Source organism: Ananas comosus, linkage group 20 (assembly GCF_001540865.1).
Source record: "Ananas comosus cultivar F153 linkage group 20, ASM154086v1, whole genome shotgun sequence".
NCBI lineage: Eukaryota > Viridiplantae > Streptophyta > Magnoliopsida > Poales > Bromeliaceae > Ananas > Ananas comosus.
In genome coordinates this window covers 395131-409232 of record NC_033640.1, presented here as the reverse complement: position 1 = coordinate 409232, position 14102 = coordinate 395131, and the positions used below count along the sequence as shown (strand labels likewise).

General features: G+C 38.2%; 5 protein-coding genes across 5 annotated transcripts; all 5 read left to right on the top strand.

Annotated features, from left to right (window-relative positions):
• Window positions 100-651, top strand: LOC109726017 (MADS-box transcription factor 58-like). The gene has a single exon (XM_020255449.1). It carries the CDS (start codon window positions 217-219, stop codon window positions 649-651), a length of 435 nt encoding a protein of 144 aa, XP_020111038.1. The 5' UTR covers window positions 100-216.
• On the top strand, window positions 2463-5009 carry LOC109725347 (transcription factor CAULIFLOWER-like). The gene is made up of 6 exons (XM_020254504.1): window positions 2463-2548; window positions 2875-2933; window positions 3008-3107; window positions 3291-3332; window positions 4433-4471; window positions 4573-5009. Exons 1-6 carry the CDS (start codon window positions 2492-2494, stop codon window positions 4762-4764), a joined length of 489 nt encoding a protein of 162 aa, XP_020110093.1. The 5' UTR covers window positions 2463-2491; the 3' UTR covers window positions 4765-5009.
• On the top strand, window positions 6209-9069 carry LOC109725995 (nuclear transport factor 2-like). Its single transcript, XM_020255417.1, has 2 exons — window positions 6209-6640; window positions 8922-9069. Exons 1-2 carry the CDS (start codon window positions 6344-6346, stop codon window positions 8994-8996), a joined length of 372 nt encoding a protein of 123 aa, XP_020111006.1. The 5' UTR covers window positions 6209-6343; the 3' UTR covers window positions 8997-9069.
• On the top strand, window positions 9124-9802 carry LOC109725993. The gene has a single exon (XM_020255416.1). It carries the CDS (start codon window positions 9336-9338, stop codon window positions 9732-9734), a length of 399 nt encoding a protein of 132 aa, XP_020111005.1. The 5' UTR covers window positions 9124-9335; the 3' UTR covers window positions 9735-9802.
• On the top strand, window positions 10694-13831 carry LOC109725992 (nuclear transport factor 2-like). The gene is made up of 2 exons (XM_020255415.1): window positions 10694-11248; window positions 13454-13831. The coding sequence occupies exons 1-2, from the start codon at window positions 10910-10912 to the stop codon at window positions 13616-13618; spliced, it is 504 nt and encodes a 167-aa protein (XP_020111004.1). The 5' UTR covers window positions 10694-10909; the 3' UTR covers window positions 13619-13831.

Below are 14102 nucleotides of genomic sequence, written 5' to 3'. Positions count from 1 at the left end.
TGTTTCCCGAAACGTGTCGTTTCCTCGCGCTGACACGTCGGACGGAAAACGACGACCCTTTCCTCGTACGAGGGCATAAAAAGCAAAAGAAAAAAAGAAAAAAAAACGAAAAAGAAGTGGGAGCGAGCGAGTGAGGACTGGGGAGGAGGAGGCGCAGGTGCTCGACAACAGAAAGCCGAATAAAACACCCTCCACGAGACCTACGTGTCGATCGCGATGAGGTCGATGGCGACGCGAACCTCTTCTCGTCCCCTTCCCCACCACCCTTTCTCCCCATTTGCGATTCCAGAGAGAGAGAGAGAGAGAGGTCATCGATCGATCGATCGATCGATCGATACGTCCATCGATGTTGCCCTACAAATCCCCTCCTCCCCCGCTTCTGCGTCGTCTTCGTCTTCGTTCGTGGGGGCGGGGATTAGGGTTTTGTGGGGGTCGGGGAAGGGCGCGGCGATGGTGAGGGGGAGGGTGGAGCTGCGGCGGATCGAGGACAAGGCGAGTCGCCAGGTGTGCTTCTCGAAGCGGCGGGCCGGGCTCATGAAGAAGGCGCGCGAGCTCGCCGTGCTCTGCGACGCCGAGGTCGGCCTCGTCGTCTTCTCCGCCAAGGGCAAGCTCTACGACNCTCCCCCCCTCTCTCTCTCTCTCTCACTATGACTTGATTAAAACCCTAGGTTTTTGATCCGTTCGTACGAGCTTCGCCAAGTAGTTCTCTGTTTGCCGAGGTTTTTTCTCACTACGAGTTGTGATTTAAACCCTATAGGTGGAGATATTTACACGATATTTCTCTGCTTGGCCTTGTTGTACATAGGGACGGTGCAGTTACTTATTTGGTTTGGGGCAAATTAAATTCATTCGCCACTCTACTATTTCAAAATTAAAAATCAATTGTTGTAACTTTGTTTTTCGTCTTCTTATGTGCTAGGTAGTATGAAAAATTTAGTAAAAATAAAATAATTATGTGGAAAAATTTCTTCACCTGCACTTTAGTTCCACTTAAGGTTATTTTTAACTGGAAAATCAGTTACAGACAAATGGAGAAACTAAGAAAGTTTACTCTTATGTGATATTTGGTCCATCTTTTGTCATTTCTATCGATTCTGATCGTACGATAGTTGTGACGGGTCAAATCACTAATTTCATGTTACAATTGTTTGAGAATTATTGAGTACCAGGTTATTTTCCGTTCCTTGTGGTTGTTTTCGATTCACGTATGTTCCCATATGTCTCTGAAGCTTTAATTTTTTATCTATTTTTTTCTTGAAGTTTTGTGAAATAAGTCGCAGTTTATCAGAGGGGACACTTGTAATGATCAAAGAATGAATTTTGGTGAGAATTAGCACTATATAAATGATATAAATGGTAGTGATCGATTTCGGCTTAGGGTGAGTTTGGTTCCTCAAGAAAATAAATTTAGTAAAAAAGTAAGATTCCAATATTTGTTTGATCATAAAAAGAATTTTTCAAATTTTTTTTTTTTTACGAATTGTAATGAAAACGCGTGTTTTCGTTTTTTGCTCGAAACGAGCGAAAACGAAAACCAACACTCAAAAATCACGAGATTGAGAGGGAGAGGGGCAGCAGGCACGCGGTCCATAAGGCACACCCCACCTCGTGGACCGCGAGAGAGAGGTCTCCTTCCTCTTTTCTTTTACATATAATATATATATATATATATATATATATATATATATATTAAAAATAGTATTTTATTTTTAATATAAATATATTTATTATATAATATTTTATTTATAAATATCTAGTAATTTATTTTATAGTATTAAATATATACTATTATATTATATACATTACATTACATACTTAATTATTGTATAATATATTTTAAATATATTTTATTTATAAATATAAACTATAATACTAATATATGTAATATGATAATAATTATATATCAATAATATAAAATATATAGAATAAGAAAAAATATATAACCTTTTCTTCTTTTTCTTTCAACCAAACAACCGTAACAAAAAATAAATTTTTTTCTATAAACCAAACACTAGAAGACATAAAATTTATTTTCCTCCGAAAATTTTTTCCACCGAAATTTTTTTTTTCATAGTTTTACGTCGAACCGAGCACACCCTTGTAATAACAAACCTTTGCTTCTGAACAATCATTAACTATAAGATACTAACTCCGCAAAAACCTTTCTAAGGGCCTTCTGAGGTACACAAAGAACTACTCTTTTCAATATGTGAGTTTCATGTCTGAATTGGTGAAAATCTTTTGAGAGAAGCATTGCATTAACAGGGGAAGATGGCTAGACATTATACATAGCGAATGAAATAATTGCAAGCCTTCTGCTCTAACATATAAGAATTAACTTGCCTATCTTAGGATTCATGTGCGACTTAACGGACCTTGTTTTATGCAATATTGAAACTAGGCATGTGAAATGCATTTTTTTTCACTTTGACATTTATGAAGAAGAACAAACCAATTGAATATGAACTAACAACTGCATCTCTTTTTCAGCATGGACAAAATAATTGCTCACTATCGACAATTTTCACATGCAGAAAGAATAGTACAGGTAAGTATACTATCAGTGCAGCATGTTGTGGTTTTGTTGCTTTGTTATTTGACATGAAAATTAAGAAAGTTTTTCTCGAAAGCAGCACCTAACCGTGTAAAAGTTCCAACTAAAGAGCTTGTGGACTAGATCAATGTTTCAAAAGCATTTTCTGAACCAAAAACATAAATGGAATCCCTTCTATATAAACAGAACTTAAATGACGGCATGCTACTGGTGCCTATGTCGTAGATTTATGCATATGCCTACAAGTAGTGCTGAGAATTTCACTCAGAATATGGGGGTTACACTATGTTATTTCATAAATTAACTTTCAACCTCTGCAGGGCACCAAGGGCTTTGCTTGTCCAAGAACTAAAGATGAGCTATTGGAGTTTTCTCAAAGGTGATGCACCACTCTATTTTAAAACACCAATACACGATTTTCTATTTGTTGATGCACAACAGAGTACATTTCAGGTCACTAGACAAGTCAAACATCGCACAGCTGAGCTTTGATGAGCTCAACCAAGTTGAAAGTGAACTGGATGGTGCATTAACACAAACAATTGCCCGAAAGGTTAGCAAACTTTACCCCTGTTTAGCAGGAAAATTTCCTGATTTGGATAAGAAACTTCTTACCGAAAGAAGTATGGATCTTTAAAATGACATCCGCGGTTCAAATTTATTATGCCAAATTGTGAAAATGGTAAAGCAACTTTACAGATTTTACATTATAATCTGGTGCTGTGCATGCACACAGACTCAAGTGATGATGGATATGATCGCTGAGCTTCAGGAAAAGGTATGTGAAAACTTTATACATTTTTTCTTTCTAGTCGATTTGATCAACATAGATAACTTTGATTATCCGATGCACTTATGTATAGTGCATAGCAGTTCACACCTTTTAGAATATGATCTTAGATACGGGGGGATGCAAAGGGGAAAATTAAAGAAAAAGTGCTCTTCTATTTTTTATATTGGGAATCTTTAGCATTTCACAACTAGAATATGATCTTTGATAGGGGTGATGCAAAGGGAAATTTTAGGTCAGGAATCTTCTTTGTCCATAGCATCAATGTCCCAATTCTGTACTAGACTAGATAAGCACTAATCCACTTAGGAAGATATAGATCTTGGCTGTTAAATCACTTTCGTAAGGCGCAACTAGCCCGCTAGTGTTTGTAGCTTTTTGCAGAAGCCGACTTTAGACATTGTGGCCTGAGATGCTTCAGTCAAAGTTGACAAGATAAGTGGGCTAGTTGAACGTCGCACACTGCAGACAAACCGCTCCACTAGTTATAGAACAATTCGGGTGCGACAGCTCTTAACTACACGCTAACTAATCTCTTTTCTTTGTTTGATTACCACCAGCATCTGATGATCCTCTTCCAACAGTTTTTAGCATCCCCACTAGTATCTCATGATAAATTCTCAACAACCTTCAGCAAAGACTAAGAGATCATGATTCCTTAATACTATTCATCACTTTGTGCAAGTTAGGGCTTAGGATTTTGAACTTCTTCTGTACTCCGAAGACAGATAGCCTGTGTTCGGCAAACAAAGCTCTTAAGCTTTTGCTGTAACGAGAAGCTAACGCAAACTAAGTTCCTCTGAATATCTGTCTGCAGTAGGATAGACTGAGTGGATGGTAACAAAAGTGTGGAAAAAGGCTGCTAGTGCTTCTTAAAAAGTTCTACTTAAACGGCGCAGTTGAACCAGCACGATAAGAGCATAGAGATCAATTGAATCTTCAAAATTGCTGAGGGAACGAACCCGAAAGAGTCGTGGTACCACTTACATGCAAGATAACCTTGCATGTTACCATATTAAAATAAGTTTACGCGCACTATCGATCGTTTCAGTTTGTCTCTCTTAACTTGTTATATTGCGGATTCGCAGGGGGAGAAGCTTCTTGAAAAGAGGAGGGTACTCCAATCAGTAAGCTGCTTCTCATGATCATCTTTTACCCACCCTCATTATTAACATCATGATCATCATCTCACTCAACGTGGCTCTCGCATGGTGCTCGTATATGGAAGTATCTCAACATGGAGAGGCAAGACGAGCACGGTGGCGACGGGATAGGCGTGAGCAGCAGCAACAACGGCGGCGGCGGCGACGAATGCGGTGAGTGCAGCGGCGGGAATGCGATCCCCCACCGTGACGTCCCGCGATTGCCGCGGTGGGGGACGCAGGTGCAGCCGCTGCCCTTCTTGTTACTGGACACGTAAAACGCTAGTCCATGGTTGTCGGAGAGTCGCATGTACTTAGCTATAGGTTGTAGTTTGTTTGTTGTTCTGCGTCTCCTGCTACTACTACTACTATGCGAATGTATAAATGTACGCGTGAAAATATGTTGGCGTACTTAGCATATATATTGATATTTAAAATGTATTATCCATGTATATATATGTTAGCCATGTATGTATGTATGCATCTACGTACTTCTTCCTGATGTGAGAAAAGTTTTTTTTTTGTGTTTTTCTTTTTTGAAGAATTAAATTCAGTACTTAATATAGTATTCTTTTCGTAGATGTTGAGGATTGACGATTTATTAGTGGGGGATCGAATAACCGATCTTCATACCAGCAAGTGAAAAATAGGCTAAATTGCATTCGTAAATCATAGTCTCTAAATTTTTGATAAAAAATTATTTTATTTGCATTTTTTTTCTTTTTTTTTTTTTGTGGTCTACTATTTGGTACTTCAATTTGGCTATGTCCTCTTGACCGACCGTCCCTAGATCAAAGTGGCAAAGGACTTGATGGTTGGTATCCGAGGTCTTAAGTTCGAATCTTAGTTGATTCATATTTCAAACTAAGTTTATTTCTAAATGAAATAAGCGAAGCGAATGGCGTGCTATCTATCTCTCAAAAAAAAAAAAAAAAGTTTTGACGATTCATCTATATTTCATTTTTTTTAACTTTATTTTATAGTTTAAAGTAAATTAATTTAGTATCTTATAATTTTATTTTTATATTTTTATTATCGATTCAACTAATTTTTTTCATTAAATTAGCGACAAAGTTAAAACTAAAGGGTACTAAAGTGAATATTTGATAAACCTATGTGTGATATCTGAAATTTTTTTTGTATATAATTTAATAAAATATTAACGAAAAAATTAACGAAAAAATAAAAATAAAACCACATGACACTAACTTGATACACTTTAAACTACATGAATACTAAAATAAAAAAGTATAAAGTTATATGGATGGTATTTGAAGTTTACCTTTTAACTTTTAACTACAAAAATTTTATCCTTGTTGCATTTTTTTTCAAAATTTAAAATCAATAATTTTTCTCTCTCTCTCTCTCTCTTTAAGTCAGTATCAACTGACCAATTACAAACCGAAAGAAAAGGGGAAAAAAAAACTAAACTAAACTAAACTACCTCAATTGTTTAAACAACTACAAAAAATAAAAATAAAATAAAACGACCTAATAGCAATATCGATATACTTGAGGGACTCTCCCGGAAAAAAAGAAAAAAAAGGGAAAAAACCTAGCTAGCTACAGGCCACAAATAGGCCACCACATTCATTAGTCACCGATTCAGAATTTCTCATATATATAATTATATATATATATATATATTATATTATTATCTTGCTTGGAGTCGCCGCCGATCCCCCTCCTCTCCACTTCCTCTTCTTCCTCCATTCGCCTCTTCCTCTTCCTCTCTCTCAAGAGACCGAGAGAGAGAGAGAGAGAGAGAGTATAGAGAGAGAGAGAGAGATCATCGTCTTCATCATCTTCATCATCATCATCGAAATCGAGTATCGAGAGTTTTTGATCGATCGATCGATGGATCCGGACGGGGTGGCGCGGGCGTTCGTGGAGCACTACTACAGGACGTTCGACGGGAACCGGGCGGCGCTGGGGGGGCTGTACCAGGAGGGGTCGATGCTGACGTTCGAGGGCGACAAGATCCAGGGCGCGCAGTCCATCGTCGCCAAGCTCACCTCCCTCCCCTTCCAGCAGTGCCTCCACCACATCTCCACCGTCGACTGCCAGCCCTCCGGCCCCCAGGGCGGCATGCTCGTCTTCGTCTCCGGCGCCATCCAGCTCGCCGGCGAAAACCACCAGCTCAAGTTCAGCCAGGTCAGTAGTTTCTTCCTCTCTTTCGAACTTCTGAATGCATGCTGCAACAGATCTACTCTAGCGTCTGATTTTATTATTATGTAAATGAGGGCTATTTGATAGGTCTTGGTATCCAATCAGGCGGAAATGGAAATGAGGCTGGATCTAGGGTTTCCTTCTCATTTTTCGACACTTGTGTTCAGTTTCATCTGGAGTTTTGCTTTTTATTTTTTCTTCCATATTCTACTCCCCAATCTAAGTAAGAAGAGAGAAGAGATCGATGACTCGATTGATTGATAGCACTTCTTTTCTTGTGCCTTTTGTGTTTGATCCTTGTGGTGAAATGGATCTAGGGGTTTTCGCTGCCGAGCCAGCGTAGTTAAAACGGAGGAAGAGATCAACCAGATTTATGGTTTTTTTTTTTCCCCTTCACTACTTTCTTTCTTTAACTTTTTTTGGTGCTAAAGCAACCTGAGAACGATATCATTGTTAGATTTTTAATTTTTCCCCCTCTATTTGATATGATATGGTGTTCACTCAATCATGTTTAAATGATGATTGGCGATCAGATAATGGTCGATCCTACTAGATAAAGTGTAATTGATGTGCCTTTACTCCTATACATTCTATGCTTTCCTTGTGGCCAGCCTGTTTTAGGGTTCCGTGTGTTGTGTTCTTTTGTTGGTTTTTTTTTGGGAGGGGGCTTACTTTCTTTTTGCAAGGTGGTCTAATCAATAGAGAATGAGGTCATTTGTTGATGTTTAGGGTGTCTTTGTCGGATCGTTGGCGCTAACCATTAATCCCAAAAGCTCGAGCTGTTAGAAATACGCAACCAATTCACTTAAAGCGTACAGAAACAGCGCCCACGGGTCTCGATTGTGACTCGGCCCACCTGGCCTCACGCCACTTCGAACATGACTCGGCCCAACCCAGCCTCACGCCATTTCGAACATGACTCGGCCCACATGGCCTCCCGCCACAGGGCAGGATGCTGGCCCATTTAAGCCAACAGTCTTCGACTAATCTGATGTGCCCTGTTTTCTTCCCTATGTCTCTTCTTGGTCTGGAGCCTTATGTCTCTAAGCTTCCTTGATTTCATCCTTGTGGATTATGAATCTAGGGTTTTCTTTCTTAGTTAATTGTTCTTTTAGGGGAAATCTTATGCACCTGTTTGAGATTTGAATCCGATTTTATTGATTGCTTGCTACGATTAGGAGGAGAATTTTTGCTCTTTAGGCATGGATTTGGCATGCCCCATAGCTTTTAGATGAGAGATTGATTTTGAGGTTCTCTTTTTTAGGAGCACAAAGTATATAGAAAAAAGATATTTGACCCTTGTGCTATTTTTTGTTTTCTCATTTTTCTACGAGCTGGATGAACCAGAAATATGATAGACTATTGTAAAAGAGGAATAAGAAAAGCTGATGAAGGTAGGTTGGATGGGAAAAGAAAAGGAACTTTTGAATCTTCATAAGTTGTGAAGAAGACGGTTGGTTCTATGTTGCTCGAGAGTGATTTGATTGATCAAGTGTACGTCTGGGGTTCTTAATCTGCGAGGAAAATGCCTAACTATGTAACAAAGAAGCTCTAGGATTGGATTGATTGTGATAGGACCTTTGGACCGTGGCGAAGAATTTTGACTACAATTATTCCAATTGAATGAAATGACAAAATAGTTGCACGGTGCGTTGTTTGACGTCATTGGCAAAGAATTTAACTCCATTCAAAAGCTCAATGAAATGACAAAATAAGTGCATAGTTTGTTGTTTGGCATCATTGGCAAAGAATTTAACTCCCCTCAAAAGCTGTGTGCGCGCGCGTGCGTGTAATATGTGCAATTGTTTTGCGAGCATTCGTCCGTGTTTTATTTGTGTTTGTGACTTTTCTGTAGTGATCCCCTTTTTTTTTTGCCTCCACGAAAGTCATCTTTGGTTAAACTTGATCCGTAATGTCAGTTTCCTCTTTACTTTTTTCAGCATATTATCCCCTGGTTATTTTCTAAATAGAAAAGTTCATTATGATTGTAAACAAATTATACTTAATCCCCAATCCTTTGTACTTTTTGGTTTATGTTTATCTTGTCCGCCCCTCGTAGTTGTTCATAATAGCAGAAGTGCGAGCAGCAGTTCATGGATATGTTGAAAGTTATGTTATCTTTCTGTTTATGTGCTTTTCGTTTCAAGTAAGGCTTCTCTTTGTATATGCAATCATTGCTATCAACCTATATGTATCAAATGCTAATGACGAGAGACCTAATTGCCTTTTTTTTTCCTTTTTCTTTTTTTTTGTTTAATTTCCATAGATGTTTCATTTGATGCCGACGCCTCAGGGGAGCTTCTACGTGCTGAATGACATATTCCGTCTGAATTATGCTTGAAGAGTCTTTTAGAGAGTCTGGAAGATAACTTTTCCTCTTTTGGATTTGCTATGAAGTGATGGTTGTTATTTCCTTCTTTGCTCGTTTTCGTCTTTGGTTTTTTTTTTTTTTTTTTTTTTTNGAATTTATGAGAAAGGCACCTTGCGATGAACAGATCTAGTCCTGTTATTGTTGCTTAATTTGCAAACACATATTTAAAGGAATCATAAGTTACTAATTTGTTCTTTTGTCAAAAACAGAAAAAAAAAAAGAAGAAGAAAAACTATGGTAAGCTATTTTATCTGATTGAACTTGTCTCTGCTTCTTGGCATTGCTTGCTCAGTCTTCTTAATACCTTACATGGCGATCCGACTTAATGATGCGGACTCGAACCAGTATCCCACAAAACCATCTCAGTTGGGTTCAGTGATGGTAAGAGGTGCGCCCATCGTGGCTTTAATTGGTGGATTTGTCTGCGTTGTCTCGACACTTTGGGCTCTTTTTGGTCGTGCCGATGGTGGTTTCGGAAGTCTAGCTGATCGATGGCTATATTTGGGAAATTATATCGGATCAGAGAGGCTTGCTTATGCATTCATATGGGATATTCTACTTTACGCCGTATTCCAACCTTGGTTGATTGGTGACAACCTTCAAAATGTAAAAGAAGATTATACAGAACTCGTAAATGTCTTAAGATTCGTCCCTGTTGTGGGCTTGGTTGCATATCTCTTGTGCTTGGATTATGTAAAAGAGTCCTAGTTGAAGTTTGAATTTTAATCATATACTTTGTACTATGTTCATGAATTTCAAGAGCTTTTTTTTTTTTTTTTTTTTTTTATGTTTTCAGATTTTGATGACAAGATTTCTACTCAAAAACATTAAACTAATCAATAGTAAGTTTTGCATTTCTCATGCACAATGCCAATGTCAGTTTATCAGCAGTTTTTTAGTTCAGAAAATAATGCTTTGGGTGCCTTACAAATGATCCCCTATGTGATTGTTGATAAATCGACAAACCTCTTTTTGCCATACAACATTCAGAAGCATTGTTGCCATCTTAATGTTTCGGATCCATTACTCATCTCCAACAATCATCTGATCTGTCCTAATCATGTTTCCTTTTCTTTTCAGTAGTAATAAGAATCATCTGATCTGTCCTAATCATGCTACCTTTTCTTTTTAATTGTAATAATACAAAACATGAGCAAAGGAGTTTGTCATTTGCAAATAAAGGAAAAGGAAGTGAACAAACAGAAGTAGGGTGTAGAAGGACAATACTGGAAGGAAAAACATGACATAAGCAAAATATCAACCTCTCTATATTTTAAACACATGTTCTTCAAGTTGCTTCTTCCCTCCTGTCTGAGTTAGAAGAGAACTATGAAGAGGATCTATTCATCATATATATATTTCTATCATGGCACGAACCAAAATTGTTTCGGATTGCTCATCCAAGGAGAAAAGTTGGATTTTTTTTTTTTTATGCAGCCGGTGCACTAGTATTATTTTAAAATTTTATTTTTTTTATTTATTCATTAATAATTTAATTATAAATATTATGATATTTTAAAAATATATATAAAATAATTTAAAATTTAAGATTTAAAATTATTTTTTACATATATTTTTTGAATATAATATTAAATTAAAATTAAAAATTAAAAATTTAAAGTAAACATGATACACCGGGTGCACCAAAAAAAAAAAAAAAAAAAAAAAAAAAGCTGGTGGGCGAAAGTAGGTTAGCACATTCATTAGTCACCGACTTAGAATTTCTCATTAATATCCTTACTATTGTATATATTACATTATCATTATCATTACATATAAGGAGCGCCGCCGCTCCGCCCCTCCTCCTCTTCTCCTCCGTTCGCCTCTTCCTCTTCCTCTTCCTCTCTGTCGAGATCATCGTGATCCTTTACATCTTCTTAACAATGGTATATCTCGAGCGTTTGCACGAGCGAGCGATGGATCGATCGAGCGATCCGGACGTGATGGCCCGGGCGTTCGCGGAGCACTACTGCAAGACGTTCAACGAGAACCGGGCGGCGCTGGGGGCTCTGTACCAGGAAGGGTCGATGCTGACGTTCGAGGGCGACAAGATCCAGGGCGCGCAGGCCATCGTCGCCAAGCTCGCCTCCCTCCCCTTCCAGTTCCACCACATCTATACCGTCGACTGCCAGCACTATGTCCCCCCCCAGGGTGGCTTGCTCGTCTCCGTCTCCGGCGTCATCCAGCTCGCCGGCGAAAACCTCCGGCAAGAGTGCATCCAGGTCTGTAGTTTCTTTCTTTCGAACCACGAAGAACGCTGCAACAGATCTAGTTTAGGTTTATCAATTAAAGCATAATCATCAAGTCTTGTTGGATTTTTTTTTTATTTTTTTTTTTTGTGGGATTTGATATCTGAATCTGAAATTAAAGGAGAAAGAAGAATCGAGCCACCGATTTAGGTTTCCACCGATCTAGGTTTTCTTCTTTGGGTAGTTGTTCGTGGAGATTTGAAAATCTGATGTAGAATAAGTTGAAATCAAACTATGAAAGAGGAATCAAGTGCGGCATCGTTTGGGAGAGACAAATCAGATCTAGGGTTTTTTTGTTGGTTTGACCGGATTTGCAATCCGGTAAATGAAAGAACGATCATCTCTTTTTCCTTCCGATCCGATCTAGAATTTTTGTTTGTTTGTTTGTTTGTTTGATGAGATTCGAAATCCCCGTCCATAGGATTGATGGAAATGAAAGAGAAACCGATTGATTTTATTATTATATAATAATAATATATGTTTGTTCGGTGCTTGGGATGATGATATGGATCCGGGGTTAAGGATTATCATATCTGAGGCAGATACTCGATATGGCCTCAATAAAGGAACTATTTACCTATCTAGCTTCTTTACAAAAAAATATTCCCTATCTAGCCTCCCTTTGAAAAATATTCCCCATCTAGCCTCATCTTCAAAGATTAGAGAAAAAAAGATAAATTAATTCCTTTAATATATATTAAGGGGTTAAGTGGGGGAGATTATCTTTTTCTCTCTCCTCTCCCATTAATTTTTATATCAAAATAATCTTGATCCCATTCGGCCTATAAATTTTATGTTTTAATGTATTAAAACCTAAAGTACGAGAAATCCAAATAGTTTTGGATCAGGACCATTATAATCAACTCCTTCCGAACCATGCATAATATTTCCATCAAAATATAAAAAGATTGGAATTGGTTGATGCGCTATATAAAAATTTTCTATTTTGAAATAAATCTATATGAGATAAATTATACGCAAAAATTAGAGAGCGAGAAGGAATCTCGGGAAATAGGAGAGGAGAGAGAAAAAAATAATCTCCCCCACTTAACCCCTTAATATATATTAAAGGAATTAATTTATCTTTTTTTCTCTAATCTTTGAAAATGAGGCTAGATGGGGAATATTTTTCAAAAGAAGGCTAGATAGGAAATATTTTTTTGTAAAGAGGCTAGATAGGTAAATAGTTCTCAATAAAGCCTGATCTAAATAAAAGCAAAATGAAAGAGGAATGGAAAGAGAGCAGAGAAATATCTAACAACCTAGTTAGAAGAGGAAGGTAGTTAAGACAGTAACTTAGGTAGGGATGAAATAAGTGGCGGCAACAGGATGGATCCTGCAGGGAGCGCCTTCGAAGGACTCGGGCGCTGACGGAGAAGAAACCGGAGGTGACTAGGGCATCCATGGAGACAGAGAGGAGAGAGGAGATTGGGCGGGGACAGAGAGGAGAGAGGAGATCGGGCGGAGACAGAGAGGAGAGAGGAGATAGGGCGGAGACAGAGAGGAGAGAGGAGATCGGGTGGAGGGAGATCCGACCAAATCTACAAACTTGGGGAAGTAGTAATACTTCAGCAAATGGCGGATCGGGCGGTCGGATTGCTGAATCGGGCGTAAAACGCGGACCCACTATCCGCCTAATTGAGGATCATGCTGAGAAGGCAGCCCGATATCCACTCAACCGATTATCATCATCGGCGGGTTGCGGATTGTCGGGGGTCATTACAAATTGGTATCGGAGCGGCTAGATCCCAAGGATTGGTGCAGTGTAGTTGCACGTTGGTTCCAATTCTTTGGATCGTTGACTTTCCTGTAATGATCCCCTCTTTTTTTTGCCTCCATTCCTCTTACTATTTTCAGTAAATTAACCCCTGGTTATTTTCTCAATAGAAAAGTCCATTACGATTGTAAACGTATTATACTTAATCCCCAATCCTTTGTACTTTTTGGTTTATGTTTATCTTGCCCGCCCCTTGTAGTTGTTCATAATAGCAGAAGTGCAAGCAGCAGTAAATATGTATGTTGAAAGTTATGTTATCTTTCTGTTTATGTGCTTTTCGTTTCAAGTAAGGCTTCTATTTGTATATGCAGTCATTGCTATCAACCGATATATATATCAAATGCTAATGACGAGGGACCTAATTGTTTTTTTTTTTTTTTTCCTTTTTTTAACTTCTGTAGATGTTTAATTTGATGCCGACGCTTCAGGGGAGCTTCCACGTGCTGAACCACATATTCCGTCTATTCCCTCTGAATTATCCGTCTATTCCCTCTGAATTATGCTTGAAGAGTCTGTCAAAGCGTCTAGAAGATAGCTTTTCCTCCTCTGGATTTGCTGTGAAGTGACGTTTGTTATTTCCTTCTTAGCTCGTTTTCGTCTTTGGTTTCCTTTTTTTTCTTTCCTTTTGGTCCGAAGCATTATGCTCAAACCTGTTCGAAGACCTATACATCATCTTATCCTCCCCATGTTTTAGGGAGGTGGCACAGTGCTTCTCTTATAAGTATTGAAGATTGTTTTTGCTTTTTTTATCAGTATTGAAGATTGTTTTTTTTTTTTTTTTGACTTTTCGGTGCATGGATGTTAACTAATGTGTCTATGAATCTCTTGGATGTTTGTTTTCGCCACATGCGTTGGGTTTTTCTTGATCCCTCAAACTGCAAATTGCACTTTGCCTCTCTTGATATATAGACTTGTTTGTATTTACCCCCTCGATGTTTAGATCATTATTAGTACGTGACCCCTTTCCTGTCTTATATGAAATTGTTACGAGTTCTAAAATAGTGTCTATTTAACCCTATCATGGGGGATGGTAAGCATTTCATTCGAAAA

Coding starts and splice junctions, on each gene's coding strand:
- LOC109725347 (XM_020254504.1), top strand. CDS start 2,492: ATGGACAAAATAATTGCTCACTATCGACAATTTTCACATGCAGAAAGA. Junction 2,934..3,007: donor CTATTGGAGTTTTCTCAAAG/GTGATGCACCAC, acceptor AGTACATTTCAG/GTCACTAGACAAGTCAAACA. Junction 3,108..3,290: donor CACAAACAATTGCCCGAAAG/GTTAGCAAACTT, acceptor GCATGCACACAG/ACTCAAGTGATGATGGATAT.
- LOC109725995 (XM_020255417.1), top strand. CDS start 6,344: ATGGATCCGGACGGGGTGGCGCGGGCGTTCGTGGAGCACTACTACAGG. Junction 6,641..8,921: donor ACCAGCTCAAGTTCAGCCAG/GTCAGTAGTTTC, acceptor TAATTTCCATAG/ATGTTTCATTTGATGCCGAC.
- LOC109725993 (XM_020255416.1), top strand. CDS start 9,336: ATGGCGATCCGACTTAATGATGCGGACTCGAACCAGTATCCCACAAAA.
- LOC109725992 (XM_020255415.1), top strand. CDS start 10,910: ATGGTATATCTCGAGCGTTTGCACGAGCGAGCGATGGATCGATCGAGC. Junction 11,249..13,453: donor TCCGGCAAGAGTGCATCCAG/GTCTGTAGTTTC, acceptor TAACTTCTGTAG/ATGTTTAATTTGATGCCGAC.